Consider the following 26,845-nt stretch of genomic DNA (forward strand, 5'->3'; position numbering starts at 1 on the left):
GGCGGGGACGGGCCCGACTAACCCGAGTTCCCAGGAGATGCAAATTAGGCCCCGCCCCCAGGCGGGCATGTTTTCCCAGACTCCTCCGCTTCTTCTGTGGACCAACACAGCCCTGACGAGGCCCGACGGCGCGCGGCTCCGACAGCTCGCCCCGACCCCTCCGCCCCACCCCCATTCCCCAGAGCTCGTCCGCGGCAGCGCGCGCCCAGGCGCCGGCGCCCGTTGGGCCTCACGTCGCGTGCGTAGCGGGAGCGGGAGGCTCCAAAAGCCTTTGAGGGAGGCGCGCGCCCGCCGGAGGCCTCGTCCCCGGCACGGCCACTGCCCGCGGCGCCGGAAGCGGTCGCGCGCGCTGTGGCTCCGGAAGTGGTTCCGGCCGGCGGGGCGCGCTCGGAGGCGGGCCGCGAGGGGGGAGGCGGCTGCGGAGGGGCCGGAGGCCGGAGCCGATGGCGGAGGGCGGCGGGCGGGCCGGGCCGGCGCCCGCAGGTAACGTGCGCGCGCGGCTGCCGGGCGGTGGGGGCGGTGGGGGCGGTGGGGGCGGCGGGGTGGGGGGAGCCGAGGCCGTCGCACCCAAGCCGCGTCGACTCGTGACCGGCAGGGCCTCACGGAGCCGCCGGGGTCTGGTCAGCGCGGCTCGCCGGGGCCCGGGTGCTCGGCTTCCCCTCCTGTGGAGCTTGCCTGGTCACTGTCTGCCCGCTGGCCTGTGGGGTTGGAGGGGACACCCCCAACCCGCCCCCAACCGTAAAGAGAGGACGTAGGTCATTCTCCAGTTCTGAGCGCACCCAGAGGTGTGGAAAGCCCCAGGGGTCAGCCCCTGAGAGGGCGGGTGACCTTTTCTCCATGCTGCTCCGACTCCAGCCCTAGCACGGGCAAGGGAACGCGATAACGCTACCCCCAGCGAGCTGTCAGTGACACAGCAGGTCCGCTGCAGGGGCCCTTGCCCACCTCCTGGGAGGCAGCCCCGACAGAGTTTAGTTTAGAGGGCTAGAAAGGCTCACGCCCACTGCCCAGAATAGCCACGGGACTGGGGGTCTCCACCTTGAAATCTTCGTGCTGTGCAGGTGTGAATCTGCAGGGGGAGAGCATTTGCTCGCGTTTGGGAGCGGCTTCCTCTTAACCTGTGGGCTGGGGTGGGTGGGTGGCGGTTCCCCTCCTTGCCTGTTTTGAGTTGCCTCTGGGTACCAAGCGCTTCTGTGTGCTGCGGTCGGTACACGCACATTCAATGAGACACCCTTCCACAGAGTTCATTAGTTAGTAATAAACTAAGAATTTTTTTACCCCTTACTCCTAAATGTGCCAGAATTTAAGATATAATGTTGATTTGGAGACAGGTGCAACTTTTCATCGTTCCCTCCATTCATTCATCCAATAAACGGTTCATTGAGGACCTGATACCCCAGTGAACAAAAACACAAACAAAGCCCTTTCCATCCCAGGCTTTGGTTGGTATCGAGTAGCCCCAGGTACAGCCAGACCTTAGGGTCCTGGACATCTCCTGTGAGAGTGAGGGAAGGACTGAGAGGTGTCAAGTAGGAGGAAGAGGGTTGCCTGCTGCTTCCTGGTGTGGAGGATGGTCTGGTGGAAGGCAGACTGACTCTGCCCTACACATAGGCACTCTTTAATGTCCAGGCGGTGCTGTTTTAGCATTTACTGTGTTGCCGGCCTGGGAGTAGAGGAGTCAAGGTTGATGCTTAAGTGGTGTATTGTCGCTGGAGAAGCTGATCAGAAAAATGCAAACCTAAAGTTATGTTGGATCTGGAGCTGGGCAGGTGGTGGGTTGGAAGAGGCCAACGCAGGGAGGCTTGGAGGAGAACTTAGCAAAAGTGTGTCAGTCTCCTTATACCTTCTGAATCTTATTCCTCCTTCGAACTTTTCCACTCTGTTGGTGAATAACTCAGTGGAGAATAACTTCTGGAGGAGGATTGGCCTGGGGGCCCAAGGGCTTCTCGATGCCTTCTTGTTGATCTATTGAGGCCGGGTCGTGGCGGGTGCTTGAGGTACCCTCCCTGCTCTGCCCAACCACCTGGGGCCTTTGTGTCTAACCTCTGCTAATGAACTGTCAAATCCTGGAGTGTACTGTGGCCCAGCCTTGTATACAGTAGGTACTCAAAACATTTGATTTGGATATGAAAAGGAACTTCAGGATTGGAGAGCCCACCTGTGGCGGGGTCACATGCTAGGCCACCTGGTACTGTGGGGACTTGTTGAAGCAGTCTGAGTTCATGTTCTTTCCTTCTGCCTCCTGTCTGCGTAGTTAAGTTTATAGAACTCTTAATTATCTGGAGACATTTAGGGCTCCACGGTGAGGTGAAGAGCTCAATTACAGTTGACCTTTGACAACCCAGAGGGTTGCCAGAGCTCTGCCACAGTCAGAAATCCTTCTCTGACTTCACAGCTGACCCTCCATATTTGAGGTTCTGCATCCGAGAACTCAGCCAGCCATGTATTATGTCGTATAGTGTGTTTTTAGTGAAAAAAACTGGTGTGTGGGTGGACCCACGTAGTTCAGACCATGCTATTCAAGGGTTAGCTGTAGGTATGTCACTGTACAAAATTTGTTGACTACAGTTGACCATTGGGACAACTTGGGGGTCCTCTGCATCTGAGTTTCCTGGACATCTGGGGATTCCACCAGGCACCGACCACGGTGCAGTGTTGTGGTATTTACTGCTAAAAATATCCATGTATAAGTGGACCCCTTCAGATCCAACCTGCATTGTTCAAGAGTGAACAGTACTTGTGGTCTAGTCCATTCAGGATGTGATAGCAGAATAGACTGGATGGCTTACAAACAACAGAAATTTATTTTTCACAGCCCTGGTGGCTAGTAAGTCCAGGACCAAGGCATTGGCATATTTCGTGTCTGGTGAGGGCTTCCTGGTTCATAGATGGCCGTCGTATTGCTGTGTCCTCATGTGGCAGAAGGGCCATGGAACTCTTCAGGGTCTCTTTTATAAAGGTGCTAATCCCATTCATGACAGCTCCACCCTCATGACCTAATTAACCACTAAGGTCCTACCTATCCCATAATAATCACCTGGGTGTTAGGACTTCCAGCGTATTATTTGGCAGAACATTTTGGGAGACACGAGCATTCCATTTATAGCAACTACTCTTCCCATTCCTCACTTACTTTGATGCCCCTTTCTTACATATAATGTTATTTATGCTAAGCTCTTTTCTGGGCAGTTGATTGTTTTATTTATCTTTATATTCTAATGAGAGGTAATTTCTACTGTCTAGTAGGGTAGATGTCTTCTCATACATACTGAAAAAGCTGAAAGTGTTTCTTATTTTTATTTCCAAATAAACCTTTAGAATATTTTAGTCACATCTTGTTTAAAGGCCCCAAAGAGATTTGTTAAACCCCTTAATTTATTTGGTATCACTTAAAATTTTCCTAGCATTGACTCTCATCAAAATACACTGTGTGGTTTTCACCATTCATTCTAGCCTTTGTTGTTTCTCAGTTTTATAGTCTTCATTATATTGGTCTGGCTTTCTATTTATATCGTTTTATTTTAAAATTTTTTCCTTTTTACTGAGGTATAGCTTATATTCAATAAAGTGTACCCATCTGAGGTACCAAAATGTGTGTCACTCACGGGGACTCCCATGTGGCAAGGCTGTTACCTAGATCAGCATGGCAGAGTCATTTGTGTTATAAGGAGCAGTACTTTTTTTGGTATTGAATTTTGCTAAATTCAAGCATCTTTTTGTAATGTAGGAGAGGATTATATGTTTTTTTCCCCCAATACTGACATTCTTGGAATAAATTAGATAAATAATAAATAAATAATAATAAATAATTAATGAATAATAAATAAATAATTTTATGGTGACTTATTTTTTATTTTTTGGCCACACTGAGGCATGTGGGATCTTAGTTCCCTGACCAGAGGTGGAACCCAGGCCCCTTTCAGTGGAAGTTTGGAGTCTTAAGCACTGGACCACCAGGGAAGTCCTGTGGTGACTTTGATGTATATTTTAAAGTTCACTTCGCTAATATATTATTTAGGATCTTCTCTTTTCTTTTGGTGCCTCACCCCGCCAAAGTTTTAAACATTATATTCTTGCCTGGTTTGATGTTGGGCACATGCTAGCTTTATTCGGGGAGATTTTCTACCTCTCTCTGGCTCTGGAAGTTTCTGGAGGCAGGGGAATGATGTACTGTTGAGAGTTGGAGAGCACCCTCTTGGTGGGAAGAGCTCCCCTGGTGGCTCAGGCAGTAAAGAAACCGCCTGCAGTGCTGAGACGTGGGTTCAGTCCCTGGGTCCGAAAATCCCCTGGAGAAGGGAGTGGCAGCCCACACCAGTACTCTTGCCTGCAGCGTTCTGTGGACAGGGGAGCCTGGCGGGCTGCAGTCCGTGGGGTCGCCACTAGTGGGGCACACTGAAGGCTGACCCTTTCCTGGGTGGGCGGCGCCCCCTGCTGGTGGGCCCGGCAGGGCCGCCTGGAGCTGACAGGCGCCCCTCTCTTCAGTGCAGGTCCTAATCTGAAGGAGTGGCTGAGGGAGCAGTTCTGTGACCACCCGCTGGAGCACTGCGAGGACACGAGGCTGCACGACGCCGCCTACGTGGGGGACCTGCAGACCCTGCGGAGCCTGCTGCAGGAAGAGAGCTACCGGAGGTGAGCACTGCCGAGGTGCGGAGCCCCTGGTGCTTTCCAGCTCCAGAGGGTGGGGGCAGAGCGCACTGAGGGAAGCACCATCAGGCTTGGGGGCGGTAGTCAGAGAGGGAGGGTGGGGACACCCCAGTTCAGGTCCAGCTCCGTCAGTGACCGTCTGGTGCTGTCCGGGTGTCCGCTTCCCTGAGGTTACCTCTGGTGCCAGCCTCGTTACTTTTTCAGCAGCGGCCCTGCCCCTTTGCGAGTCTCGTCTGGCTTTTATCCTAAGTTGGGTACAGAAAGTCTCCTTGAAGTATTGCATCGGGTCCACCATGTATCCAGCCTTCCTGACGGCCCACTCCTGACATGCTCTCCCTGGCTTCTCAGGGCCTCAGGCATTGGCCTGCAGGGCCCAGGGCTCAGCCTCTGGCCCGCTGTCTCATCGCCCAGGGAGATCTGGGTGCCCACCTTCTGGCTCCTTTGGTTGATAGTGCCCTGCCTGTTGCCTTGCCATATCCTGTGACCAGTGCAAGCCCTTCCTTGATTAATAGCATCAGAGTCTTGCTATCACATCTCCCTCCTCGAGACACCCGGGGGAGCACAGAGACTGTAGGCTGTCTGTGTGTCTGAGGCTGGAGTCTCAAATAGGTTTGAAGCTCATCTGCAGCTGGAAACTGCAGGCTTTTTCTGTGTGTCTGTTTCCCCTTCAGGCCTAGGCTGGCAGCGATTTGATGGGAGAAATGCTTGTGTACTGATACTGATATTTGTACCCTTTTTGTGGGTCATTCCTGAGAGGAGGATTTCTAACAACACAGAAATAGGTTTCTTCCTCTGCTCCTAATGTCTTAGCATCATTTCATTAGAACGGGTATTTTATTAAAAATAAAAAAGTTTCAAATACCCGGAAAGGATCATCATACAGAACAAATAGATGGATTGCACTTGAATATTTGATATCAATGACTCAAGTCCGAAGAAAACATTAAATTTTTGTGGTACTGCAGATATAACAATAGAATAAAGGAGAGTTAAGCTAGCAGTTAGACCAGGTAGTTTCATATTGCTTTTTCAAGGACTGTTTTTGTTTCTTCTAATAATTGGGTTCTGTGAATCTCTGGTGTTTTGATGGTATTTTTCTTTTGGGATGTGTTTCTTTGGTGATGAGTCCTTGGAGCATTCCTTGGCCTCCTTGGCCAGTGGAAGCTAGTCACAGCTGAAGGAGGAACCCTGACCTGCTGCATGTTTCTGGGTCACTGCTTCGGTGATCTGGATCCTGGGGCTTTGTTCAGAGCTGGGAGCTTGAGGTGACGTGTGCCTCAGCTGGTGATGTGGTGGGTCCCGTGTACTGCACGGCCGTGGCATTCCTTGACGGGGCTCTCACTCTGAGTGCCACTTCCCATGCGGGCTGAGCCTGGACCATGTCCCTCTGCTGCTGCTGGGAAGGGTGGTGAATCCCGCAGGCCGTCATGTGTGCGGTGTTAGGTGGAAGGACCACAGTGGTCACCTAGCCCCAGGGGGGATATCGAGTCCCGGGGAGCAGTCCGACCTGTACCTTGTCCCAGGTGGCAGCTGGTGACCAGGGGCCTTGGGGCCCTGTCCTCCATCCTGCAGCCCCCTCCCTGGGCAGGCCCTTCTCTTTGTAGAGCACAGAGCTTTGACAGCATGTCCGGAAATTGGCGCTCTTAGCTCCGGTGCTGTCTAGCTGTGCCTCAGGTTTCCTTGTCCGTGGGATGGGGGCTTCTGCAGCGGAGCACCTGGAGGCGTTCTTAAAGTGAAGGCTGCCCCCTGCTCCCAGCCTCGCAGGCCACCCGGGAGAGGGCGGAGCGGCCGGCCTGTCCTGCACCTCCCAGCCTGGTTCCCTGTGCTCTCTCTCAGCCGCATCAACGAGAAGTCCGTGTGGTGCTGCGGCTGGCTCCCCTGCACGCCCCTGCGCATCGCCGCCACCGCGGGCCACGGGAACTGCGTGGACTTCCTTATCCGCAAGGGGGCTGAGGTGGACCTGGTGGACGTGAAGGGACAGACGGCCCTGTACGTGGCTGTGGTGAACGGGCACCTGGAGAGTGCCCAGATCCTCCTGGAGGCCGGCGCCGACCCCAATGGAAGCCGACACCACCGCAGCACGCCTGTCTACCATGCCTCGCGGGTGGGCCGGGCGGACATCCTGAAGGCCCTCATCAGGTCAGTGCTGAGAGGCTGGGCCCCGCTGCCCATAGCGGCCACTGCAGGGCCAAGGCTGTCTGCCGGTGCCTGCAGCCACCTTCTCATTCCTTATTTTCTCCTGATCTCAAAGTAGACTTGTGACAGGATTTGTCTGTTTTGTCTTTTTATTTATTTTTTTTCCATTTATTTTTATTAGTTGGAGGCTAATTACTTTACAGTATTGTAGTGGTTTTTGCCATACATTGACATGAATCAGCTATGGATTTACATGTATTCCCCATCCTGATCCCCCCTCCCACCTCCCTCTCCACCCGATCCCTCTGGGTCTTTCCAGTGCACCAGCCCCGAGCATTTGTCTCATGTGTCCATCCTGGGCTGGTGATCTTGTTTTGTCTTTTTAAAGTTGCTTCTTAGCTTTATCAGTTCTCTTATTTTCTTACTGGTTAATTTCTATTTTTATATATCTTTTCCCTGTTTTCCTTGATCTTACTTTACTTTTTCTTTAACTTTTTGAGTTGCATGCTTATTCATTGTTTTCTTGATTAACAATGTAAACTTTTAAGGTTATTAACTTACCTTTGCCTAGAGCTTTGTTTTTGCTAAACTTGTAAAATAGGTATAATTGAAGTTGATTTCCTCTTTGTTTTTATAGGTTTTGAGGCTCTTACTGGTTTAATAAAAACTTCTGTGAACTTTTAACTTTATTGTATTGTGCCCAGATAATACAGACCATAGAATGTTCATGTTGAAGATTCTTTTTTTAAAAAATTATTTTTTAATATCAAACTGCTTTGTTGTGGATCCTTGTAACAAAGTACAAACCACAGGTGTTGTAGTTTCATAGTACAAGATTGTAGCCTCAGTTAATGCTATTCAGAGTCCCTGTCTCTGTTTTTTACAGTTTTAACTGTTGGATCTGCCCCAAATTCAGAGAAGTCTGTTAGTATCTAATTACTGTTGTGATTTGTCAGTTTCCTCTTGTATTTCTCATAATTTTGCTTACTGTATTTTGATGCTAATTGGGCTCATAAAAATTCTTGCCTATGGATTATGCCCTTTATGAAAGTAAGAGGAAACCACTGGTTTCATTGAGGGCTCATTTACATAGCATTCTGTCACTTTTAGTTTGAATCTTGTGGGTTTAAGTAACTCTTTGTGTGCTCACTTTTACTATTTGACCATCTGGGATTCTTTGTTTTTTAATACAGTTAACATTATTGCCATAGCTGATGTTAGGTCTGTTTCTGTTATCTTTCTGTGTTAACTATACCTTTATTTTATGTCTGTGTTCCATGATATGTGTTTTCTTTGCTTTCCCTTTCTGTTGTTTTAGATGGTTTATGGTCTTACTTTAATTGCACTAATGATTGTCGTTTAATCAGTTTGGACGAGATTGCATCTTTAGTCCTGTGCTCCAGTGAGTTCTTTCTACCACGGATGCTTTCTTTCCCCTCCCTTGCTCTGGAGGCAGTTTGTTCTGTGGTTGGACTGAGTGGAGTTTATATAGCCGGTTGTCTGTGTCAGGAAGGACTGCGCAGGAGGACTATAGCATTGTTACAGGCCACAGTGGGGGGTTCTGAGGGCATCTAACCCAGTGCAAAACATGGTTTTTAAATATAGGTATTGAGAATAGATTTATTATATCAGAAGGTTTTACGTATCACATGGCTCTGGAATTGGCTTTTGGAAAGATAAATGAGGGTGACATGGTGGTTATGTTAGAGGGATAAAGGAATGCAATGCTTTTTGCCCCCTTTCTTTTTAAGGATTTCTAGCCCAAGAGTCTAAGCCACTTCAATCCCATGTCTTTGCATCTTGGAGAATGTAAGTCATTAATTTGGAAATGTATCCAGTAGGGTCAATCCAGGGCTTCGCTGGTAGCTCAGCTGGTGAAGAATCTGCTTACAATACAGGAGACACCAGTTTGATTCCTGGGTCAGGAAGATCTGCTGGAGAAGGGATAGGCTACCCACTCCAGTATTCTTGGGCTTCCCTTGTGGCTCAGCTGGTAAAGAATCCGTCTTCATTGTGGGAGACCTGGGTTCGAGCCCTCATTTGGGAAGATCCCCTGGAGACGGGAATGGCTACCCACTCCAGTATTTTGGCCTGGAGAATTCCGTGGACTGTATATCCATGGGGTCGCAAAGAGTCAGACACGACTGAATGACTTTCACTTTCAGTGATAAAGAACCCGCCTGCCAGTGCAGTAGATGTGAGTTTGATCCATGGGTCAGGTAGATCTCCTGGAGGAGGAAATGGCAACCCACTCCAGTATTCCTGCCTGGGAAACCCCATGGGCAGAGGAGCCTGGCAGGCTACATACCATCCGCAAAGAGTCAGACACAACTGACGACTGAGCACAGGCATAGGGTCAATCCGTGAAATTTCGTCCTGGTTCCAGAAATCCCGTGGGGCACTTGAGTCAATTCATGATGCACTGCTGCTTTGAATTAGCCTCAGGCTTGACTCTGAGATACATACCCAGATGCTCTTCTTGATAACACGTTATTCAGACATTTGTTCCCTGCCGGAGCACGGGATGTTACTTGTGCTGTGAGGCGCCGAGAGCATGTACTGTTCTGTCGTAAAGCTTCCTATGTGCTAAGTGACCCGGTAATTGACTTCTGAAGAATGGAGTTAAGTTACTGAACAAAGCCTATGTGTAATCCAAACGCAACTCCTGCCTTCCCTATGTCACTGTCCCTCATGGGCAGGGCTCTCTGTCACTGTTGTGGTCTGATATCCCTTTGCAAGCAGCCTCCGTTTTGTTACTTCTCATTTCCCTTGGTGTTTTGTTTTATAAAGGTAAGGAGTGGTATTTCTGTGTGTGCAAAAGTTATGTTGATTTATGCAGTTGTCCCATGGTTCCTGGCAAGCGATATTAAAAGCAGTACGGGAATTTTGGAAAATACTCAGGATTAAAATTAACTGGATCCCAGCCAGTACGTTTTTATGAGCGGATGAAGGCTGTCTTTCCCACAGCTCAGCTAATACCAGATTGTCGTGTTGCCCAAAATGACAAACATTCTGGAAAACATCTTCCTAAGAATAAGGAGGAAAAAGATTTCAGTGCTTGAAATCTGGGTCTCTTAATTGGTTGTATGAAATGAAGCAGCAGTTTCTACCTGGTTTGGTTTGTGTGTCAGAATGGTTCTCTAGTCGCTCCTAGGACAGTTTGTAGGACGGGTGACATGTGCATCTGTAGTGGCTGATGGTGCTCCATGGTGTCAGTGGGGGAGCAGGCTGTCCTGTGAGCCCGTGGGTCCGCGTGCCTCAGCTCTTCCTCAGCTCTGTCGGTTCTGGGGAAGAGACTGATGATGAAACAGGCTTGCCGGCTGGGCTGTGAGTGTTGGCCTGTGTGTTTACCAAGCCCTGGACCCCTGCACCGCACGGCGGACCCCGTCGTCATCCCTCCTGCCCTCAGATGAGACAGACTGTGCCGACAGCATCTGTGGGGCGTCCTGGGGCTGGGAGGGCGGTGGGGCTCCGTGCGCAGTGCTGCCGTCCAGTGTTTGCTCCAGGGCGGCGGTCTCAGAAGCCAGGCTCTGTTCTCCGTGCATGCGATCAAGTGGCGCCTGGTTTCATTGGTCCCAGTACTGCTGACGTTCCCTTTTGTTCTTTGACCAGGGCGGTGTCTGCCAGGTTTCTCTGTTGTGAAGCTCCTCTTTTTCCCTCTGTGATTAATAAATACTTTCGTGGATAGGTACTTTGCAACCATGTATGTATCTTATTCCTCATCAAATTTTTAATCCATTTATTTATGTTTGACTCATGGTTTCCTGTGGAGTTAAACTTATCCTAGGCTCATAAGTACTTTGCCTGGTTCAGCCCTGGGCTCTGTCATTTCTCCAAGGAGAATGATGTTGAAAAGCCAAGATCTGGACACTGGGAGTGGTTATTGCTTGTCGGTGTTGCTGCTTGCAGGCCCTCTTACTGGACACATTTCCATCTACCTTCCTGTGTCCATTATGCACCGATGGTTAAAGAGTATAGCCCAAGGCCTTAGTCCAGTTCAGCACCTGGACAGCCATGAAGGTTAGTTCAGGGCTGGGGAGAGCACTCCCACCTCTGGGGCTGCTCGAAGCTGCTCCGTGTCATCCTGCTTTTCTCCCTCTCCAAATTTATGATTTTGACATTGAGAGACCTGGTTCTCCTTACTTTTTCTTTTTCCTCCTCCTTTGGCCACACATCACGGCATGTAGAACTTCCCCAACCAGGGATCGAACCTGCACCCCCTGCAGTGGAAGCAGTCTTAACCACTGGGCCGTGGGGGAAGCCCTCCCCTTACCTCTGATGTGCTTGCTTCTTATTCCTCGGTGTACCCAGTTCCTGTGCTCCTGCCCCTCCCACACATGGCTCCTCACCACCCGCACCAGGCAGCATCCTTAGCAGGCACCGTCTTGACTAAGCCTGGACTCCGACACTGAGCCAGGCCACCCTCCCTGCTGTAGTCAGTGGCCTCTGCTTAGAGTGAAACGACCAGTAGGTAGTTTGCGCTTGGCCTGAGAGAACTTTACATGCCTGATAGAAAGCCATGTATTCGGGTGTCTCTGAGCTCAGTGACAAGGGCAGGTGCCTCGAGGGGATCATGAAGGCTCTGGTGGATAATGAGGTTTCCAGGTCAGGTGGCTCCTGTGTCTGCCTGTGTTCTGTTCACCCTCACATCCAGGCTGCCTCTGAGAGTCAGGAGAGGAGTTCCTGGACAGCTGTAAAGGTTAGTTCAGGGCCGGGGAGAGTGCTCCCACCTCTGGGGCTGCTCGAAGCTGCAGGCCTTGCAGGCGAATCTGGTGCTCAGAACAGTCTGGCTGCTCTCAATGTGCCATGGACCTGAAAGAAGAGCCAGCTTGGTGGGCAGGACAGACGGGCATCAGCTGGACCCACAGTTGGGTTAAGGTGTTTCCTTTTGCTTTCCGTTTTTAGGAATTGCTGTTTAGTTTTTTACATTGTGTATTTACATGGTTCCAAAGTCACATCTGTAAAACAAAGTGTATTAAAAGAAGTCTAGCTTTTGTCCTCACCTGGTTCATCCCTGCCCTGTAGAGAGCCACTTATGAAGTTTTGTGGTTTATCCTTGCATCACTGAAAACTAAGCAGACCTGCCTGTGTGTCTAGGTGTGTGTCATGTGCGCGTTGATCGTGGAGCCTTCATGCCAAGGTGGGCGGTAGCACACTGCCTGCTCCTTGTCCTGTGTTCCTCGCTCGCCAGTGACCTGGAGACCGTCCCAGCGCAGCACCTGCCCTACCCCTTGTCCCTTGTCGGACGGTCCACCTGGGGTTGGCCACCGATCACTCAGTCCCTCCTGATGAACCTGTGGGTTGTCACCTGCCGTCAGCTGCTGTGGATGCTGTTTTAATGAACTGCCTTGTGTATACGGCTTTTCAGAGTTTTGCAGATGTTACAGATTTCTCTCTGCAGGGATTGCTCCATTTTGTATGACCCTCAGAAATGGATAGGACTTCCTTTTTCTTTAAAGCCTGGTCAGTAAGCTTTTGGATTTTCTGCAGTCCGAAAGGTAAGAAGTGATATCTCTGAGTAGTTTTAATTTGCGTTTCTGTATGAGCGAGGCTAACCATCCTTTCCTCTGTCTCTGGCTCATGTACCTGTAGGACTGTTGATCTTCTCCTTTCAGAAGGTCTTTATAGAGTAAGGATGTTAACCCTTCGTTACCTTTTCTCCAATTTTTTCACTTATTGCTGTTTTTTTGGCATGAAAAAGTTTTTCTTTAATTTTCATGTTAAAAACTTTGTTTTTATATCTTGTCCTGTTTGATCTTCCAAGTGAACTTTATAATCAACTTATTTAGCTTCAGGGATGTTATTTTTATGTATTTATATTTATAATCAACTTATTTAGGTCTAGGAAGAGTATTTTCATTTGTATTAATAAACTTACTGATCTCTTAATGAGGTTGGGTGTTGTTATCCAAGATTGTGGTATGTTTTTCTTGCTTGTGTCTGCTTTTGTGACTTTCAAAAAAAATGTTTTTTTTCTAATTATAAAATACAGTTCTCATGCAAACTTTGGACATTTACTGTTACATTTATGCTTAGCTATCTCACTTTAAAGTTTATTTTGCTGTTAGAAATGAAATATCTGTCACTTTATCTTGTAACTTGTTTTTGTTTGAATATGTAAAGACTGTTGGTGTAAAACCTGCTACTTCATTGCTTCTTAATTGTATTTTCATTAATTATTTAGGGCTTTTCAGACATAGTCATGTCCTCTGTAAATAGGAAAAAATACCTCTTCCTTTCCAATTTTAATCAGCTATTTGCTTTCTCTGTCTAATTACACTAATACTTTAAAAGAAAAACACGCCTTTAGAAATAGTGGGCCAGAAAGTGGGACCGTGTGTCTTGCTCCTGGCTGAGCTGCTGCTCATGTTTGCCCGTTAGGTGAGATGCTGACTTCTGGCATGAGGAAATATTTTTCATCATGTTAAGGAAGTATTCTTCATGTTCTATTTTATCAAGTGTTTTTAAACATGTCTAAGTGTTGAATTTTGTCATATGCCTCTTTTGAGTTTGAGAGAGAATTATGGCCTTTTCCCCTTCAGTTCAGTCGCTCAGTCGTGTCTGGCTCTTTGCGACCCCATAGGCTGCAGCACGCCAGGCCTCCCTGTTCGTCACCAGCTCCCGAAGTTTACTCAAACTCATGTCCATTGAGTTGGTGATGCCATCCAACAATCTTATCCTCTGTCGTCCCCTTCTCCTCTCACCTTGAATCTTTCCCAGCATCAGGGTCTTTTCCAGTGAGTCAGTTTTTTACATCAGGTGGCCAAAGTATTGTAGTTTCAGCTTCAACCTTAGTCCTTCCAATGAATATTCAGGCTTGATTTCCTTTAGGATGGACTGGTCGGATCTCCTTGCAGTCCAAGGTAGTCTCTACAGTCTTCTCCAACACCACAGTTCAAAAGGATCAATTTTGATGCTTTTATAGGTGCTCAGCTTTCTTTATAGTTCAACTCTCACATCCATACATGACTACTGGAAAAACCATAGCCTTGACAAGACAGACCTTTGTTGGCAAAGTAATGTCTTTGTTTTTTAGTATGCTGTCTAGGTTGGTCATAACCTTTCTGCCAAGGAGTAAGTGTCTTTTAATTTCATGGCTGCAGTCACTACCTGCAGTGATTTTTGGAACCCAGAAAAGCAAAGTCTGCCACTGTTTCCACTGTTTCCCCATCTATTTGCCATGAAGTGATGGGACTGGATGCCATGATCTTAGTTTTCTGAATGTTGAGCTTTAAGCCAACTTTTTCACTCTCCTCTTTTCACTTTCATCAGGAGGCTCTTTAGTTCTTCTTCACTTTCTGCCATAAGGGTGGTGTCACCTGCATATCTGAGGTTATTGATATTTCTACCGACAATCTTGATTTCTTGATTCCAGCTTGTGCTTCCTCCAGCACGGCGTTTCTTGTGATGTACTCTGCATATAAGTTAAATAAGCAGGGTGACAGTTTACAGTCTTGACGTACTCCTTTCCCTGTTTGGAATTAGTCTGTTGTTCCATGTCAAGTTCTAATTGTTGCTTCCTGACCTGCATGCAGATTTCTCAAGAGGCAGGTCAGGTGGTCTGGTATTCCCATCTCTTTGAGAATTCTCCACAGTTTGTTGTGATCCACACAGTCAAAGGCTTTGGCATAGTCAATAAGGCAGAAATAGATTTTTCTGGAACTCTTGCTTTTTCAGTGATCTCGCGGATGTTGGCAATTTGATCTCTGGTTCCTCTGCCTTTTCTAAATCCAGCTTGAACACCTGGAAGTTCACAGTTAACATATTGTTGAAGCCTGGCTTGGAGAATTTTGAGCATTACTTTGCTATCGTGTGAGATGAGTGAAACTGTGCAATAGTTTGAGCATTCTTTGGCATTGCCTTTCTTTGGGAGTGGAATGAAAACTGACCTTTTTCAGTCCTGTGGCCACTGCTAAGTTTTCCAAATTTGCTGGCCTATTGAGTGCAGCACTTTCACAGCATCATCTTTTAGGATTTGAAATAGCTCAACTGGAATTCCATCATCTCCACTAGCTTTGTTCATGGTGCTGCTTCCTAAGGCCCACTTGACTTCACATTCCAGGATGTCTGGCTCTAGGTGAGTGATCACACCATCGTGATTATCTGGGTTGTGAAGATCTTTTTTGTACAGTTCTTCTGTGCATTCTTGCCACCTCTTAGTATCTTCTGCTTCTGTTTGGTCCATACCATTTCTGTCCTTTATTGAGCCCATCTTTGCATGAAATGTTCCCTTGGTATCTCTAATTTTCTTGAAGAGATCTCTAGTCTTTCTCATTCTATTGTTTTCCTCTATTTGCACTGATCACCAAGGAAGGCTTTCTTGTTTCTCCTTGCTATTCTTTGGAACTAATGTATTCACATGGGTGTATCTTTCCTTTTCTCCTTTGCTTTTTACTTTTCTTCTCACAGCTATTTGTAAAGCCTCCTCAGACAGCCATTTTGCGTTTTTGCATTTCTTTTTCTTGGGGATGGTCTTGATCCCTGTCTCTTGTACGACGTCATGAACCTCCGCCCATAGTTCATCAGCACTCTGTCAGATCTAGTCCCTTAAATCTATTTCTCACTTCCACTGTATAATCGTAAGGGATTTGATTTAAGTCATACCTGAATGGTCTAGTGGTTTTCCCTACTTTCTTCAATTTAAGTCTGAATTTGGCAATAAGGAGTTGATCTGAGCCACAGTCAGTTCCCAGTCTTGTTTTTGCTGACTGTATAGAGCTTCTCCATCTTTGGCTGCAAAGAATATAACCAATCTGATTTCGGTATTGACCATCTGGTGATGTCCATGTGTAGAGTCTTCTTGTGTTGTTGGAAGAGGGTGTTTGCTATGACCAGTGTGTTCTCTTGGCAAAACTCTTATTAGCCTTTGCCCTGCTTCATTTTGTACTCCAAGACCAAATTTCCCTGTTACTCCAGGTGTTTCTTGACTTTCTGGTTTTGCTCCAGTCCCCTACAATGAAAAGGACATCTTTTTTGGGTGTTAGTTCTAGGTGGTCTTGTAGGTCTTCATAGAACTGTTCATCTTCAGCTTCTTCAGCATTGCTGGTCGGGGCATAGACTTGGATTACTGTGATATTGCATGGTTTGCCTTGGAAACGAACAGAGATCATTCTGTCATTTTTAAGATTGCATCCAAGTACTGCAAATTCCAACTCTTTTGTTGACTATGATGGTACTCCATTTTTTCTAAGGGAATCTTGTCCACAGCCGTAGATACAATGGTCATCTGAGTTAAATTCACCCCCTCCAGTTCATTTTAGTTTGCTGATTCCTAAAATGTTGGCGTTCATTCTTGCCATCTCCTGTTTGACCACTTCCAATTTGCCTTGATTCATGGACCTAACATTCCAGGTTCCTATGCAATATTTCTCTTTACAGCACTGGACCTTCCTTCCATCACCAGTCACATCCCTCAACTTTTCCTTAGTTCTGTGAATATGATGGGTTACGTTAATAGAGTTTCTAATATACGAACCACCCTTGGAATAACCCCCATGAGGTCATCATGTGTTGCTTTCTTAATGTTTTTGGAGTCCCTTTGCTGACATTTTATTGGAGGTTGTAAGTTGATGCTCCTAAGTGCAAGTCACTGGTAATTTTTCTTTATGGTATGACCTTTGTTTGGTTTCGGGTTTATTCTATTGTTAATTGCATAAGATGAATTTGGGGATTTTCCTTCTTTATCTTTGCTTGACATAGTTAAAATAGTCTTGGGATTGTTGGGTCTTCACAGGTTTGAAAGAATTCCCTTACGAGTTTTCTTGTGTGAGAGGATCCCAAGGTTCTGAACTGCCGTGGTGCCTGCTGGGAGTCACGGGTCCACTGCAAGCAGGGGACTCTCCGGTGCTTCGGGCATCGGGCTGTCCCCGCAGGCGCGGCTGAGATCTGCTGACGGTGCTGGCCTGACTGTCCGTGTGTCTTCCTGCAGGTATGGGGCAGACGTCGACGTCAACCACCACCTGACTCCTGACGCCCAGCCCCCTTTCTCACGGCGGCTCACCTCCTTGGTGGTCTGCCCGCTGTACATCAGCGCTGCCTACCACAACCTGCAGTGCTTCAAGCTGCTGCTGCAGGCGGGGGCGAACCCGGACTTCAACTGCAACGGCCCTGTCAACACGCAGGGTTTCTACAGGGGCTCGCCCGGCTGTGTCATGGACGCCGTCCTGCGTCACGGCTGTGAGGCGGCCTTCGTCAGCCTGCTGGTGGAGTTTGGAGCCAACCTGAACCTGGTCAAGTGGGAGTCCTTGGGCCCAGAGTCGAGAGGCAGGAGGAAGGTGGACCCCGAGGCGCTGCAGGTCTTTAAAGAAGCCAGAAGTAAGTGGCCTTAATTCAGCTCCGCCTGGCAGTCTCTTTAAGTTGGTTGAATGAACCAAGTTGCAGCAGTGAAAAAAAACCTCCTAATTAGCACTTGGTCAGAACCTTCAGCTAGGACTAGGAATTTTTTAGAATGGTCTTCCAGATTAGTTTCTTTTTAAATTCCTGGACACCAGGGGTTAATAGCAAGGAATCTGTAATAATACATGTTCTCAGAGTTCCTGGGATTATGTTCTCTTTACTCCTTTTCTCTACTTTGTGATCTGAAATTCTTTCACTCATGCGTTTATGGCTTTTAAGTGTTTGCTTTACAATAGATTTCAAGTTCTTCCTTCTCTAGGGTGCCTCACTCCCCCTTCTTCAATTCCACTCAAATACCATCATTCTGGATTGTGAATTAAGCCTGATTTTTGCTAGAATTAAGTCTGAGGTTTCTTATTTATGAAGAAGGGCTTTGCCAGGGAATTAAGTTGATGCACAGGGAGTTTGGGGTTGATCCGTGGCTTGGTCTCGTTATCATTCTCCGGGACTCAGGAGTTGACCCTCGGTGCTCCCTCTGACCTGCCCACACCTGGCCTCTTTCCCACCTGGGTCTTGAGGGCATCTGAGTGACCACCTTTCCCCAGTCCCTTACCTCTTCAGAACTTCTGTGTGTTGTGTTCTTGTTACTGGCTTTCCCTAATCCAGTCATTAAAACTTGCTCCTGTTGAGAGTTGGTTACTGGTCAGTTGGAGCTATGCTGATAGTTAGGCTGCCTGTGTTCATGCCTGTTTGACGAGGCAGGGACACAGTGAGGCTTTTTTTCACCCAGAGTAAAATTCTCAGCCTACCTTCCTCTGTTGCTTGGTCTGTTCCCCTCAAACCCCTTTGGAGCTTTGTGGTGGACCAAGAGCAGAGGCTGACAGAGGGCAAGGGTCAGGGCTCGCAGTGGTCAGCTCTAGTTTCTCTGCCTAGGGAACTCAGCAGAGGTGAGCAGATGCTTGGATAGTGAAGATTCTGCTCCTTGTGCAGATGAAGGAGCAGGTAACAGTCCTTTGTCACCAGAGCCAGCTCTCCTCTGAAATTGGGATGCTGGCAGCAAGCACTGGTGTGTCCTGCCTGCCGTCCCCACCAGCCTCTGGTCTGAGGCGATAGGGGAGAAATGGTATTAACCCCCCCTTCCTCTGTCTTTGCCTTTCCTCCCCCGCGTTCCAGGTGTCCCCAGGTCCCTGCTGAATCTGTGCCGTGTGGCTGTGAGAAGAGCACTCGGCAAATACCGCCTCCATCTGATCCCCTCGCTGCCTCTGCCAGACCCCATAAAAAAGTTTCTGCTTTACGAGTAGAATTCTGGAGCGCCGTTGATTGCAGTGAAGAGGCGGCGGTGACCTGCAGTGCAAGTTGACACCGACTCTCGCCGCGTGACCACATCGTGTGCTGCCGAGTCCCGCCTGGCTGCAGGTGAAGCAGGACTGGCTTTGTTCCCCTGGACTGTGTTCTATCTCAGGTGTTTGGGCATCGGACAGTCTTGGGGTCATTATCAGTATCAGCCAGGAGGCTCCTACACAACTTGATTTTGTGCTTCCTCAGTCTGTTTGGAAATTAGTGCAGTGGGCCTTGAAATGTGAGCAAGTTGGGGCCGAGGCTGGAGGCCTGTTGATGTCCTGAGTGGAGAGGACTGGCATCTTCCAGACTGCTTCTGGGTTCACTTCTCAGCTTGGTGGCTTGACTGCAGTCAGATGAAAAGGGAGTTTGTAAAAAGTAGAGTACAGAAATGCAGTTCCTGAACTTGTGAGTTTGTGTTCCCAGCTCCTCTGTTGAACATGTGATGTTTACACACACACGCTTTCCTTGCCACCTCAGTGTTCTCTCCATCTGGTGGGGGCATCGTGTCAATTGGCTTCATTCAAGGATGGTTTCCTGATCACTTGGGTTGGCTTTATGTCTCAAGGTCAGTACCTGCAGTGCTCACAGTCTCTTTAGGTAACGCTCAGAGCTCGACACCTAGCACCACACCCAGCTGTGCCTAGCATCATGCCAACAGTCTCACGAGTTCTCTGCCATTTCACTCTGGGGAGCTTCCAGAAGTCCACTGATTTCAGGAGGCCCACTGCCTCCACTCGGACCAAGGACCGTCCAACAGCATCCACTGCCAGTTCTAACAGAAGTCTGTGCACGCACTGCGAAATAGAAACTTCACTCATCTTCTGGGTGGTTCAGAGCTTTCAGTTCTATGGTGTCCTGTGGACAGAACATCTGGTGTTTGGTTGATTGCGCTTCATTTGTTTGGACCTAATGTCTTGGTAATTGCTTCTAGAACTGAAAAGGGGGATAGCAGTGAGGTTAGAGGTCTCCTGTGGCCTGCCGGGGTTTGGGGGAAGGGAGAGGGATGATCTGGGTTATCACCCAACAGCTCAGCTGTGGGCAGGGCTGCGTGGCCGGGAGTGTGTCATGTCGGCACAGGTGGGCCGGTGGCTGCCTCTTTGAAGCGTCCAGGTGCCGCTGTTTGCAGGGAAATCACATCTGTTTGTTGAGGCCTCAGGACCATTGGGTGGATCCATGGAAAGTGTTTAGAGATGGGCAGATTTCACATCTGTGTTTAGATTTTCTGTAACAGTTGAACAAATGATATGGGTTTATTTAATTATCAGCATTATTGTGTGTCTTCACTGACCAGACAGGCAGTGTCTGGTCATGGTCTTCCGTGATTGAGGAATTCTGAGTACACCTCCTGGCATGGATGGATGTGTGTTGGAAGCCAGGCTGGCCCATGTGCACAGGAATGAGGTCTGAGAGGAGAGAAGTCATCAGTGATTCAGAAGGGAAGATGCAGCCATTGGAGCTCATTGCAAGCTGAGGCTGCGGCCTTGGAGGCTCAAAAGCGGGCTGTATGCTGCCACTTTTGGCTTCGAACCTGCTGGGTGGGTTGCGTTCAGAGTTCTGGGTTCCACCTGCAGCAGGAGAGGCGTCCTGAGAGAGGAGGGGCCGCCAGCAGGTGGCTGATGGTGCCTTTGCCACCAGATCCAAGCGCTGCGGGGAGTTGGTTCGGGAGAGCGACAGTGTGCCCGTGGCCCTCGTGGTGGGACTCACCAGCTCTGGGCAGTGGTTTCGATTGCAGCTGTTGGGGGAGGGCTCTCCCTGGTATAGAGGAGGGTTGTAGGATAGCTGGAGCCGCAGGAGGGGGCGGAGCCGCCAGAGAGGGGGCGGAACCACTGGAGGGAGTGTCCCTGGGGCGCAAGGCAGCACGTCGTGTCACTTTCTCAGTCTGGCTAGAGGAGTCTCAGGAGCAGTCACTCACCTCGCTTTACGCTCCTGCAGCTGCCCTTTGGCCTGGATTCCCTTCCTGGGGGCCGTGCTGCAGGCTCGCAGGACCCTATGGGGTTTGTTTCCTGCAGGGGTTTGTTAGGGACAGAGCCTCCCTGGGGTAGGAGGTGACTCTGTTCACAGGCCTGGAAAGCAGCATCAGGGGCGCTGCCAGGCAGGAGTGTCGGGCTGCATGGAGGCAAGGGCCCCCTGCTGGCCTGGCGGGGTGGCTGTCAGGCTGCTGTGCGGGGTGATGAGTGTAGGACTTGTTTCTGGGGTCCTCTAGAAGGACTGGACTGAGTTGATCCTCATTGTTGGGCCTGGCCCAGACCTGGCCAGGGAAGGACTGGGACTGGGGAGGACTGGGACTGGGGAAGGACTGAGCCAGGGAGTGGGGCCCCCCCGCACCACCCCAGAGCGAGGTGGGCTCAGGGCCAGTCGTCCTTTATAGAGGCAGGTTGACTTTCTGTGTTCAGCCAGCCTTTAGATAATTTTTTCAGAATCCCAGCAACTGAGGTTCAACCTCTAGTTAGAAATTCCATACGTGCCAGACAAGACTCTGAAAACAGCATAGCTAGATACTTAAGGCCATTCCTCCTTGTTTTGAGCCTCATGTTACTAAAGCTCCCTTTTTCTGTTGTTGGCAGGGATAGGTAGGGTTCAGACTAGGAAGGCGTCATTCTCTCCACAGAGCACTTTATAAAGCCCAGGCTCCAAGCCCCGGGGTGCCCCCTGCCACGTAGCCAGCAAACGTGGACTTGGGTGATGAGGTTGTGGCCCAGAGCACCATGCCCACGGGGCAGGGCACGACAGACCGGTGGGCAGGAGCTGGGGCCCCCAGCCTGGCTCAGAAGTGTCCTCACTGTCCCTGGGGCGCCTGAGGGCCATCGGGCCGAAGGAATCCTGTGCTCACGGCCTCGGCTGCAGTGGACGGGTGGGGGTGGGGCTGGGGATGTGGGGCGGCGCTGAGACCTTGGAGAGGGTTCCGCTTTGGCATCCTGGTGGGAGTTCCCGAATGTATTTCCGAAACCCTTCAATGTCATATGTATCCGTGCCTTTTCATATTATTTCTGGTATTTATGTATTTATTTATTTATGCCCTGCCGTATTCCAGGAAAGGGTTCAAGGTCGGCATGCTTAGTTTTGATGTTCTCTTTTGACGTTTGATAAGTTTTAGTCAACATGCGCTTGTTAAACAGGACGTTTTAAAAAGAAAGGACAATTTTTTTTTTCAGTACAACTTCCTCATGTTGAATATGTTTCTGTTATCAGGCCTACGTGCCATCATTTTTCCCCTTTCTTCTGTGAATTGACTCTTCAAATGGAAGGGTCATGCAGGAGTCTAAGAGAGGAGCCTGCAGGCAAGGTTGGACCGAGCCAGGGAAAGTCCGCCTTGGAGAAGAAGGCTCTTCTGTGCTGAGCTGCCTGCTGCCTGGCCCTGAGCGGGCCCGGCCCTGGGGAGGCCGCCTTCTGACGGCAGGACAGGCGGACACGCGGGAGAATGTCTGTGAAAGCACTGGCACGTGAGCCATCCTGGTGAGGTAGCAGCGGCTGTCTTTGTGCACGTGGTCCCTCTCCTCAGTGGGTGTGCCTTTGAGGTGCTGACGGCCTGTGGCCTTGCTGGTCAGCTGGGCTCTGTGCCCCGGGGACAGCGAGAGTTATGGCGACCGTGACACAGGCCTCCTGCACTGGTAAGAAGGGCAGGGACACGCGTGAAATAACATAGGAAGTCAAGTTTACTCCATTTAGAGGGTTGTCTTTTAATCTGAGATTATGTTCTTCCTAATTTGGGTGATAAAATGTCCTTTTATGTAATGAAGGTGATAATAAAGGGCAACATTGTTTTTTTTTATAAGCACCTGGTTGCAGATTAAAATGTTGGCTGCCCTTCCTCAGATCCCAGAACTTCTTTTTTATAAGTTGGTCAGGCTCTGAGACCCAGTGTCGGGACCCACAGTCTGTCTACAGCCTGTGTTCATGACTGAGGAGTTCCTCCTGGAGTCTCTAGCGGCCTGTCTGTGGCTGAAGGAGAGCCCATGGCTCCACTGCCTGGTAGTCCAGGCACAGGCCCTGCAGTCCCCAGGCGGGTCAGGAGCACGTGCTTGTGTCTGCCGATGACAGCACTGTCCCTGGGAGGTGGGCCTCTGGCCACCCCCGAAGAACACTCCCAGGAAGCTAGCGTGGCTCCTCAGTGGGGCTGCCGCTTACCCTGGGCACCTGAGGCACCTCAAGGCTTGGCGCTGGCGGTGGGGTGGGCCTTCGGGTGCCAGGGCTCAGGCTATTCCCCTGCCCCTGGGGCTGCCTGCCAGGCACTCAGCAGCCGGGCCAAAGGGGTCTGGGTGCCCCACCAGCTCGGCTCTCCCTCCTGGAAGTGTCTGATTCGGCTGCCTGGCATCTCTCCCTCACTCACTTAGGCCTCACTCCCCTTCTCACGCTCCCCATCCTCCAACCTGACTCCTTTGATGTGGAATAAAATGACTGAAATGCACACGAGTGGTCAGTGGGATCCTGTCCTCGGAGAATTCCGCGGGAGGGACACGCAGGTTCTAAAGTGCAGTGGTCTGTGGAATATACGCCGTAAGTTGTAGGGAGACGGTTGGATGGGGAAGTGAGCGAGGGTGGAGGTGGCTTCTGTTGCCTTAACTCATAGTTGCTCAGTGTCTGGAGGGCATGAGGATCCTTTCTTTATTAAGTTGCATGGATCTCAGACCTCTACCATGTGATGTGTGCGTGTGCACATGTCCAGGTCTGTGTGGTGTCTGAGCGTGGCTCTCCCGTGTGTCATCACCTCAGTTTGCTGCTGTGGTTTAGCCAGCAGCACCCCTGCTCCTCCCTGCACTGTTTGCACAGCCCCCGTGGTTTCTGTCTGGTGTTGTGCACGTGCGGTGTGACATGCCCACGTGCTGTGGGAGCGCTGGCATCAGCCCTGGGTCTTTGCTTTCTCTTTGGTAGTGACCACACTTATCTGCAGCAGCTGGGACCATGGCTGTTGCTGCACTTGGGCCTGGTTAGGCGCTTTCAGAAATGGGATGGACATCTTTGGTAGGTTATTGTAACTGTAATGAATGCTTTACTCCCCGTTGACTCCCCCCAAATGCCTTAATTCTGTGTACTGTTTATCTCATTGGAGAGAAGAATTGATCACGTGACATCTTTGTATATGCACTTCAGGTAGAGGCAGTGGCTCTCTGGAGAGCTGCTCATGATTTGCAGAGAGGGGCATCTGTAAATGGGAGTCTCAACGGCTTCTCTCCACTGCTTGGGGGCCCCCGTGCTCCAGGGAGGCACTCATAGTGTTGCACAGGTTTAAACTGGGATGAGCCTGTTTTATTTAGTGGGTTTTTAGTCTGAAGAGAAAGTGCCTCTAAAATGTTTGAAACACATGACTTTCCATCATGGTGACACTGTCCCTACAGTGCTCTCTTGGGTGGGGAGGTGGTGGGGACTGTGTTATATGTGACTTATTTGACAGTGGGAGGGTGAGTTGTGAAGCTTCGGGAATGAATGAACTAAATAAAGCATTTATTCATTTCTCCATGACACATCTCTGTATTTGCTATTAATATTTCAGATATTTCCTTCGTTCCTCACACCAGTCCCCAAGGCCCACCCGCAGACGTACACGTCTCCTGCTCTACTGAAAAATGGCCTCACTTTGTCTCAAAAACCAGCTGCCTGTGTGGCAGGGATTGCTGGTTCTCCTTCACTATCTGTTGTCTGTGTCTGTGATAACAGAATGCACAGTTATAGCTGGAGACTTGAATCCTCTGAATAAAGTCTTCACTTCCCAGACTTCTAATAACTACATGTGGTTGTTTATCATAGTTCCTTCCTGAAATCCCATTAAAATTACAGGGAATTTTAATTTTTTAAAAAAGCATCAATCCACTAGGATGCCTATAAATGGCAACAAAGTTTTGGAAACTCTCAAGAAAATAGATGAATGGTAAGTGACTTAGAAGTGCCTGAGAAAACGACTTCGTAGGAAAGAAACGAGAACAGTTGAGAACCTGGTTTTACTGCAGAGCTCCGGGAAGCTATGGGGTTGGCAGTTCCAGGCACCTCTAGAAGTGGATGTGAGGAGTGAAAGCAGCAGGACTGGCCAAAAGCCAGTTTGGAAGCAGCTGTAAGTCTCCACTGCACACAGTCGGGCACTTGTTGCTGCCCTAGCCCATTGGGAGCTGAGACATCAGCCTTCAGTACGTAAAGTCCTCAGCACAGGAAACAGGCCGTGTCCTCCAGGCAGGAAATAAAGGAGAAGGAGGCTTCTTAAGGAGTCTTACCAGCCTAAAAGGAAACACTCAAAAGATACCAGTACTGAATGGGACCAAAAACAAACATACACTTCAAACAGTGGATACTGGAAAAGAATTCGAGAGAATCCTGAGAATGAAGGCTGTGTCTCCAGATTACAAGGATCAGCTAGTACTAACTATGGCACGTGACCAGCCCTGACACATTACTGTGGGATTCCGAATCACTGGGGAGAAAAGATTCTATAACTCAGGGGTCCCCAACCTCCCGGACTAGCCTGCGGCCTGTTAGGAACTAGCTGCACAGCAGGAGGTGAGCGGCAGGTGCGCGAACAAAGCTTCACCTGTATTTACAGCTGCTCCCCATCACTGGCATTACCACTTGAGCTCCACCTGCTATAAGATTAGCAGAGGCATTAGAGTCTCATAGGAGCTCAAACCTTACTGTCAACTGTGCATGCAAGGGATCTAGGTTGCATACTTCTCAGGAGGCTCACCACCCCTGTGTGCACCATCCTGCGTTCTCCACCATCCGTGGAAAAATTGTTTTCCATAACGGTTTCTGGTGCCAAAGATGTTGGGGACTGGTACTATAATTTCTGGAGAGAACAGGACGTACACAGGTTGAGTGAGTTGAGTTCAGCCACTCAGTTGTGTCCAACTCTGCAACCCCATGGACTGCAGCACGCCAGGCCTCCCTGTCCATTACCAACTCTCAAGAGTTTACTCAAACTCATGTCCATTGAGTCGGTGATGCCATCCAACCATCTCATCCGATGTTGTCCCCTTCTCCTCCCGCCTTCAGTCTTTCCCAGCATCAGGGTCTTTTCCAACAAGTCAGTTTTTTCCATCAGGTGGGCCCAAGTATTAGAGTTTCAGCTTCAACATCAGTCCTTCCAATGAATATTCAGGACTGATTTCCTTTAGGATGGACTGGTTGGATCTCCTTGCTGTCCAAAGGACTCTCAAGAGTCTTCTCCAGCACCACAGTTCAAAAACATCAATTCTTTGGGGTTCAGCCTTCTTTATGGTCCAACTCTCACATCCATACGTGACTACTGGAAAAACCATAGCATTGACTAAATGGACCTTTGTTGGCAAAGTAATGTCTCTGCTTTTTAATATGCTGTCTAGGTTGGTCATAGCTTTTCTTCCATGGAGCAAGCATCTTTTAATTTCATGGCTGCAGTCACCATCTGAAGTGATTTTGGAGCCCCCCAAAATAAAGTCTGTCACTGTTTCCATTGTTCCCCATCTATTTGCCATGAAGTGATGGGACCAGATGCCATGATCTTAGTTTTCTGAATGTTGAGTTTTAAGCCAACTTTTCACTCTCCTCTTTTATTTTCATCAAAATTCTTCACTTTTCTGCCATAAGTTTGGTATCATCTGCATATCTGAGGTTATTGATATTTCTCCCTGCAATCTTGACTCCAGCTTGTGCTTCATCCAGTCCAGCACTTCTCATAATATACTCTGCATATAAGTTAAATAAGCAGGGTGACAATATACAGCCTTGACATACTTCTTTCATGATTTGGAACCAGTCTGTTCCATGTCCAGTTCTAACTGTTGCTTCCTAACCTGCCTACAGGTTTCTCAAGAGGCAGGTCATGTGGTCTGGTATTCCCACCTCTCAAATAATTTTCCACAGTTTGTTGTGATCCACACAAAGGCCTTGGCATAGTCACTAAAGCAGAAGTAGATGTTTTTTTGGAACTCTCGCTTTTTGATGATCCGATGGACGTTGGCAATTTGATCTCTGGTTCCTCTGCCTTTTCTAAATCCAGCTTGAACATCTGGAAGTTCTCAGTTCATGTACTGTTGAAGCCTGGGTTGGAGAATTTTGAGCATTACTTTGCTATCATGTGAGATGAGTGAAATTGTGCAGTAGTTTGAGCATTCTTTGGCATTGCCTTTCTTTGGGATTGGAATGAGAACTGACCTTTTCTGGTCCTGTGGCCACTGCTGAGTTTTCCAAATTTGCTGGCATGTTGAGTGCAGCACTTACACAGCATCATCTTTTAGGATTTGAAATAGCTCACCTGGAATTCCATCACCTCCACTAGCGTTGTTGGTAGTGATGCTTCCTAAGAGGTCCGCTTGACTTCTCATTCCAGGTTGTCCGGCTCCAGGTGAGTGATCACACACCACTGTGATTATCTGGGTCGTGAAGATCTTTTTGGTATAGTTCTTCTGTGTATTCTTGCCACCTCTTCTTA

At 49.0% G+C, this 26,845-nt stretch overlaps 1 protein-coding gene across 1 annotated transcript; it reads left to right on the top strand.

The window, feature by feature from the left end:
• Positions 1-307: 307 nt before the first annotated feature.
• On the top strand, positions 308-23,910 carry ASB1 (ankyrin repeat and SOCS box containing 1). Its single transcript, XM_043462159.1, has 5 exons — positions 308-483; positions 4,485-4,626; positions 6,478-6,780; positions 16,706-17,091; positions 18,286-23,910. Exons 1-5 carry the CDS (start codon positions 444-446, stop codon positions 18,411-18,413), a joined length of 999 nt encoding a protein of 332 aa, XP_043318094.1. The 5' UTR covers positions 308-443; the 3' UTR covers positions 18,414-23,910.
• The last annotated feature ends 2,935 nt before the right edge of the window (positions 23,911-26,845 follow it).

Source organism: Cervus canadensis, chromosome 2 (genome assembly GCF_019320065.1).
Source record: "Cervus canadensis isolate Bull #8, Minnesota chromosome 2, ASM1932006v1, whole genome shotgun sequence".
In the NCBI taxonomy this organism is placed as follows: Eukaryota; Metazoa; Chordata; class Mammalia; order Artiodactyla; family Cervidae; genus Cervus; species Cervus canadensis.

What these genes read in the sequence shown, in the direction of transcription:
- ASB1 (XM_043462159.1), top strand. Translation starts at nt 444, where the DNA reads ATGGCGGAGGGCGGCGGGCGGGCCGGGCCGGCGCCCGCAG. An exon ending in CAGGAAGAGAGCTACCGGAG is followed by an intron (nt 4,627 to 6,477) that starts GTGAGCACTGCC and finishes GCTCTCTCTCAG; the next exon opens with CCGCATCAACGAGAAGTCCG. An exon ending in GGTCTTTAAAGAAGCCAGAA is followed by an intron (nt 17,092 to 18,285) that starts GTAAGTGGCCTT and finishes CCCGCGTTCCAG; the next exon opens with GTGTCCCCAGGTCCCTGCTG.